Genomic DNA, 6,978 nt, shown 5'->3' with positions numbered 1-6,978 from the left:
AAAAAAAAAAAAAAAAAAAAAACACACACACACGAAAATGGGATTAGAAATGGGATTGGAAGTGGAAGCGGAAATGGAAGCGGAAACGACGAACTGGCCAAAGACGACACAAGTGCAAATGTGCACAGGACAGTTGAACCCGAGAGGGAGAAGAACCCCTTGGCCCCCTTCAACTGCGACGCCAACTCAAATCTAAAGAAGCTAAAGTTGGACGATGACATGTTACTTGTACCCCACGACTACGACTCGCGTCCTTCCGACAAAACCTTCACCGATCTAGTGGAGACCATCAAGCACGTCGTGCTGCTCATCGAGTTGAAACTTCTCTCTGCCTTCCCCTTTGTGTGTGAAAAGAGCCCAGCCCAAATCGAGTTCATGAAACGGGTGAACTTCCAAGCGGACCGCGACAAAAACGTCCACAAGTACAATGCGCAAAATGTCAGCCGGGAGCAGCGCGCGCTCGTGGACCGGCTAATGCGAAGGAGTCATCAGGGGACGCAGCAGAGGGAGGAGCAGCAGCGGGAACGCCCCTTTGACGACTCCAATCTGAGCTTCCTGTTTTACGAAAACTATTGCGACGCGCCAGGAACCGTCACGATGGGTGATATAAACGAGTTCATTAAATCTAAGCCAGACGTCAAATTCAACCTCACAGATGGCACCTATTTCGCTCACATATTTTCTCACCTCTGCCAGGTCCAGGTTCGTCCACTTGTACAGGCGGCTACCTCTACCCATCCACACCATTTAGATCTCTACACACACATGCAACTCTCCCTTCTGTCCCCCCGTTGCAGCTGCGTGAAGCGGAAGAGCGCATTCTGAAGGAGAGCTTCCAAGCCCTGCCGCTCTGGGCAAACAGCCTAGTGCGCCTCGACGTGAACAACGTGGCTGACTTGTTCTACGCCCTCACCATTTTTCAAGTTATTCAGGTAAAGGGAAGCACCAATTAAGCCATTGCGCGATTAAGCAGTTGCGCGGTTAGGCGTAACGGCCAAAGGTAGCAACAGCTGCGCTTCACCACATGATGACCCACCTCACCCAACTGCAGGGATGCCACAACGGAAGAATCACCAAAAACAAATACGGCTACTCCAAAAAGGAGAGCCACACCGAAAATGACGCCCTCTACAAAATCCTGTCTCAAATTTTAATAAAAAAAATTATTAACATAAAATGTGAACGTCTTTACAAGGTCATTTTGTCCTGCGCAAATACGGCCTACTCGGTAAGTACCATTGAAGTGATACAAAAAAGGGTCCTCTTTTGTGCACAGCGGGATGATATACGGTAAGATTTCCCTCCGCAAAAGCATGTCACCCACTTGCATACTTCTCCCTACCCCAATCCCCTCCGCAGGACGTGTACTTGAATCACTTTTTAAAAAAATTCAATCGGCATGTTAAGTTTGGAAAAATGCGCAAGTACGTTAACTGTTAATTTGCTAATAGGGTGAAAGTGTCCTTGGTGGGTTAGGACCTGAGCAGCTTCAACCCCCGTGCGTGGAAGAACTGCTCTCGGTGTATCTCCTCGCTCACATGCGTCACCGCCGTTTTGGAGTAAGCACACTTGGACAACAGGTGGATTTCAGCAGCTAGCTGTTTTGCCCCCATGTCTGAAAAAAAAAAAAAAATTAAAATAAAAAAAAAAGGGCAGTACGCAAACGTAAGCATAAACTACATGTAAGTTACTCCTCTACATGGGACAAGACAAAATAAAAAAAAGAAGAAAAAAACGCCTCCATGTGCAAATGCCCGTGAGGAAACTCCAAATGGGGGCTACTTCCCAAGGTTGGCGACTTTATTTTACAATGCACTTTTGGAAAAGAAATATTTTTACCCAAATGACTCAGTTGGACCGTTCCATACAGGCATGCGCGGGATTCTCCTGCAACGAAGTTTGTAAAAAAAAATAATGTACTTATATGTATTGGAAGCGAAACGGAGCGACAACAACGCCCATGTAGAGGTAGTCGTTTTGCGTCTATCCCTTTGTTTTGCATTATTTTTTTTTTATCCTCCGCGCGGAGGAGATTACTCGGAAGGTCAAGAAGTGTCCACTTTATTTCCTGTTTGCCTTCAATTTTTATCTTTCCCTAAATAGGAAGGAGGAATAAAAAAAAAACAAAAAAAAGGAAAATCAGTCATGTGGCCCGTGCCATCCCGCATTCAAGTTGTTCTTTTCACTGTGAAGTTTTTTTGTGCTGATTTGTTTATTTGTGTTTTTTTTTTTTTTTTTTTATTGTGGCGAGCTTTACCAAATTGCATTTCAAATTGTGGCCAACAATTTCTCCGTCAAAGGGAAGTCGCACAAAAAAGGGCTCCGTTATTTTTTTGTCAAATCTTATGGAAGGCGCGTTCCTATTCCACTGCAGTGTCACATCTACTTGTGCGCATTTACTGCTGACCTTTTTAAGAGTGTAGCAACCTGAGGGAAGGGGAAATTCAAATTGGGTTATCACTAATGCTCTGCGTCTTCTTTTAAAAGTACAATCGGAAGGCATCCTATCCTTATCGTGTTAGCAGGTTCGTCCCGCAATTTTACACTTGTACACTTACCGATAAGGGGAGAAGGTACACCGCTGCAGTAGTACGTGAGCACAGTGTTGTTCGTATCTTTGGTAGCCACTCGCATGTGTAGAGTCTTTCCCCTTTCCGTTGAGTACCTGTTCTCCATGTTGACAAAATCTGCTGCGTACACATCGACCACATGGTCGTCCAGCTCGAGTGTCAGGTCCACGTCCAAGTACCGCTCGTCGTCGCACTGCAGTAGTATCTCGCCCTGCAGAGGGGTGGAAGCGGAGAAGTGATGTGAGCGGACGCACACGTAAAATGCGCACGAGAAGAACGCATTCGAACCTTCACTTCCGCGGTCTGATTTTCCAAACTGGTTACAAAGCCGGTGAGCTCCTCCCTAATTAGCAGATGAGTGGGAGACCGGTTGCTTCTCCTACGAGGGGGATTTAAGAACGGTATACATATAGCAAATGTGTCTCCTCTTTCGAGTTGGCCCCCACTCGTAAACGAGCGGACTCTGTCTCTCCCCCACGATGGCCTCATTACTCGTGCACATAGATCGGGACGTAGGTCTGAATGTTCCCCCTGCTAATCCTCACGCTCTCTTTTTCAGTAGAGTGTTTTTCGACGGAGATTTTTTGGTGCGTCCCCAAACGGGCGGAATAATTGTATAAGAAGAAAAGATATAAGTGATATTGTGCATTGGGTGGAAGTAGAGGCAACCCCTGGTTGTCCCTCCTGGCCAAGGTGTAGAATTTTTTAAGTAGCTTGAGGAAGGTCTCTCTTATCCGCCCGTTTGCGTGTATCCCTCTTGTGTGAACCGCGCTTGCGTGAGCCCCTTCCGTGGGAGGCACAAAGGGAGGCTTGGCATTTATGTACAGAACATCATTTTTCTCCTTCCCCTTGGCAACTGCACAGGGAAATTTTTCAAGTGTCCCCATTGAACTGTTTTCGTCTTCTAAATCATCGCTACTAAACGTGCTGTCCTTATCGCTGTCGCTTTGTTGACTCGGGGAGGTAAATTGGAGTCTCCCCTCCGACAAGCCACTCTCGCTACCCCCCTGAAACGCAGAACTGTTACACACACTTGGTTTATCCTTCCTCCCCTGGTGAACACTGTCCTTGTTCACCAATATCAAAAAGTTATAAAAGGGGAAGAAGGTACTCTGCAAAACTTCTCCCCTTTTGTACATATCTCCTTGTAGGTAATTTATAAATGAAGAACTTCTCCCTCCGAGAAGTCTGCCAAATGGAATGGTGCAAGTTATGTATGCATCCCCTATGGTGCGAATTTTTTGGAGGAGAACTACTACCTTGTTGTGGCTCCCTTGTCTGTATGATGGAGACAAAAGGGAAGAAGCTCGATTAACCATCTTACCTTCCACGTAGGTTAAAAAATCCTTCATAAAGTTATAGTAGAGTAACTTATTGGTATTATTTTCAGCCTCCACCACCTGGGGACTTTCAGTGTTCACATTTTCCATCAGCAGAAGGATTATCAAAATGAAACTGTTACTTCTCATCAACAAGAAGGGACAAACAATTTTATTCTTAACACGTACGGAGTAACAACATATTGTTCTGTTCAGTTGGACAAACTCGGAATGTGTCTCTACCTCTTGCAAGCTTCTTTTTATTATTTGCTCTTTAAGAAGTTCTTCCACTTTCCTCAGTTTGGAAAAATTCACGTAATTGTGTGTCTGCTAATAGAAGGGGGTGGAGAGGCGTTACACGTACGAAGGTGAGCATTTAAACGCCACTCTCCGCCTTTTTTATCTCATTTTTTGGCTCATTTTTTTAGCTCCTTCCCTAACCTGCACACTTCTCGCGCACACCTCCACGTTGGGGAAACGCTTCTCATAAATCAGGGCATGCTCCCCTCCCTCTGCCACAGAGGCAAAAAGGCACAGCGCCCTTATCCCGCTCATAGGGGAAGCTCGCTCAAAGGTGGGCCCTCGGAATAATTTTCTTCCTTCTTAAAGACACATTTAGACCTGGCCAGGAGTCACCCCTCACGGTCACAAGTTGGAACGAATTTGGACAGGCGACAGAGAGAACAGGGCTTGCATCCGCGCAGGCCCGCCCTCTGCCACTATATATAAAAAGGGGAATACGCAAGAAGGTATGGAAGGCGAGGCAAATTGAAATAAAAAATTGCTCTGCCGGGGACGGCACAAAAATGGGCATAACAAAGAAGTACAAAAATGTGTCATCAAAAAAAGGGACATCAAAAAAGTGCCGAGCCAAACACTATCTCACCCAGGTGACAAAAAAAAAAAAAAAAAAAAAAATTCGCATATCAGGGTTAGAGTAAAAAATGCCAACAAGAGCAACGGAAGGCATAATTATGTGCCTTTTTTTTTTTTTTTTTTTTTTTTGCACCCAAATGTTTACCTCGTGCATGAGTAAAAAATCGACACGTGGGGGGAGGGGGGCAAAAGGGGCAGTTAGGAAAGAGTGGGTGCACTTTTAAAACGGGGCAGACATATCTGAGCCGTGGTCTCCATGCAGACGAGTATCCATAATGAGGAGATGTATGTAGGGGGCACACCGGTGAGGGGAAGCGCAGCAATTATTGTGCCATGCACGACCACCCGCACGACGCGTGCGTCATCTTGTCCACCCTTCTGAACACATCAATTTAAAGACAAATCCTGGTAACAATGCAACCCCGATATGCCCCTCTAACCACATAGTTGTAAATTACTTCCCAACGGGTTGTCACATCAGAATGGGGAGGAAAAAAAAAAAAAAAAAAAAAAAGGAGGTACCGTCCCCATATCCCTAGCCCTCCCATGTGTCTACTCTGCTATGATGCTACGCGGCTACCCAGTACACGACTCATTGCTCCCATCCACTTGGACCATGTCTAATTCACGCTAAAAATGGAGTTCAAAAATTGGAACAAATTTTTCTTCTGCGGGATTTGTTCTGGCAGCTTCTCCACGATCATTACTCGTTTGTTTCCCTCCCCAGCAGAGCGCTCCTGACGATACTTGCTCTTATATTTCAAGTCATGCGCAAGGGTGGCATTCTTCTTCACTAAATGATGTCCACTCACAGGTTCACAGTCGACCAAGTTATTAAACTCTAACGTATAAACTGCAGTCCTTCTCTTCCTTTCGTGCAATTCGTTCATGTAACACCTTTTGCATATACAAACTTCTTCAACATAATAGTTTAGGTTCTTTTTGGTGTTCCTTCTCTTCATTTCATAATGCGGGTGATTCAAAGTTTTGTCACCTTTTGGCGTTAAGCTCAAGCTGGAGGAAGATACTTCACTTCCGAACTGGTTATATTCATTTGATTTCCGTACTCTCTGTGTCTGGTACTCATGTTTGCTCTCCCTGCATGGGTGTAACTTTCTGGACGAGCCTCGCTCCTCCACATGGTTTGATGGCGATATGAAAGCATTTTTTCCTTTCGCCTTTGAATAATGTCTTTCCTTCTCAGAGTACTCTGCGTGGTGTTTCTTTCCACTATGCTTCTCTCCTCGTCGCCTTTCATCCGCACCAACTTGGAAAATTTTAGCGTACTCATTTAGGTGGGTCAGTCGTCTGTCCATTTTGCATTCGGGAAGGGGTGGGGGGAATTTTGCGTCGCTCAGACGTATTTTCGTAAAAGGGAGTAAAGTCAAAAAAGAGGAGTTCCAGGCACACAGGCAGCAGGGGTGGTTCGAAAAAAAATAATAAAATAAAAAAATAACAAATGAAACAACAAATATAATAGCGTAAGCCGATTTGAAGCAAATGTTGTGGGGTGGGACAATCCGCATGACGCCGCGTCCAGGGGAAAGGTGGTGTCCGCCGGACAACAAAAATGAATGTGGCGACTGTAAAAAATTGCCAGAGACGCACAAAACTGCTAATCTGTGTATTTATTAAAAGAAAAAGTAACTCAATCGAAGTAGCCCCACATTTTTATTGCAAAGGGGGAAGACTTATTTTTTCGCTTACACAGTTGTGAAGTGGAAAAAAAAAAAAAGTATCACATTATCGCAACATCAGGGGAGAAAACATAAAACGATGTCGTTAAAGATTTTTCCACCACAAAGTTGGGGGTGGGGACAGAAAATGGTATTGACTACTCATGGATTACACAAATCACCGTGACAAGGTAGCCAAACCGACACACATTTCCCATGTGCGCTGTGAAAAATATGAACAAGTCAGAGAAAAAAAAAAAAAAAAAAGTTCCTAAAATGGCTACCTACCTGTGCAGCTTCGCTTTTGTATACAAACTGTAAGAACGGACAGGTTAAAGGGGGTAAGAGAACTGCTAATAAGATGTGAGATAGGGAGAAGAACCTAAACCGTTACCCATTTGCTCTATTTGCATGTGAGGAAAATGTTTCTTTTTGTCTCTAGATCGAGAAGGGAACCTCCTAGCAATTCAAAATATCGCATGAACCGTTCATACAAAAATGTACCATTTGGTGCGTCATTAAAAAAAAAAAAAAAAA

The 6,978-nt window shown here is 44.6% G+C and overlaps 3 protein-coding genes across 3 annotated transcripts; 1 reads left to right on the top strand and 2 right to left on the bottom strand.

The window, feature by feature from the left end:
* Window positions 1-47: 47 nt before the first annotated feature.
* Window positions 48-1,440, top strand: AK88_04804 (uncharacterized protein; the record flags this gene model as incomplete). The annotated part of the gene is made up of 4 exons (XM_012482408.1): window positions 48-702; window positions 798-932; window positions 1,052-1,228; window positions 1,360-1,440. Coding segments are annotated over 4 exons (1,048 nt in total), but the record flags the coding sequence as incomplete, so codon positions are not given.
* A 32-nt stretch (window positions 1,441-1,472) lies between these two features.
* AK88_04803 (uncharacterized protein) lies at window positions 1,473-4,444 on the bottom strand (the record flags this gene model as incomplete). The annotated part of the gene is made up of 8 exons (XM_012482407.1): window positions 1,473-1,615; window positions 1,840-1,887; window positions 2,038-2,095; window positions 2,258-2,427; window positions 2,559-2,781; window positions 2,859-2,949; window positions 3,063-4,219; window positions 4,331-4,444. 8 exons carry the CDS (start codon window positions 4,442-4,444, stop codon window positions 1,473-1,475), a joined length of 2,004 nt encoding a protein of 667 aa, XP_012337830.1.
* A 941-nt stretch (window positions 4,445-5,385) lies between these two features.
* On the bottom strand, window positions 5,386-6,081 carry AK88_04802 (uncharacterized protein; the record flags this gene model as incomplete). The annotated part of the gene is made up of 1 exon (XM_012482406.1): window positions 5,386-6,081. One exon carries the CDS (start codon window positions 6,079-6,081, stop codon window positions 5,386-5,388), a length of 696 nt encoding a protein of 231 aa, XP_012337829.1.
* Between the last annotated feature and the right edge of the window lie 897 nt (window positions 6,082-6,978).

Source organism: Plasmodium fragile (genome assembly GCF_000956335.1).
Source record: "Plasmodium fragile strain nilgiri unplaced genomic scaffold supercont1.76, whole genome shotgun sequence".
Lineage (NCBI taxonomy): Eukaryota > Apicomplexa > Aconoidasida > Haemosporida > Plasmodiidae > Plasmodium > Plasmodium fragile.
This window is presented reverse-complemented; position numbering and strand designations above follow the sequence as displayed.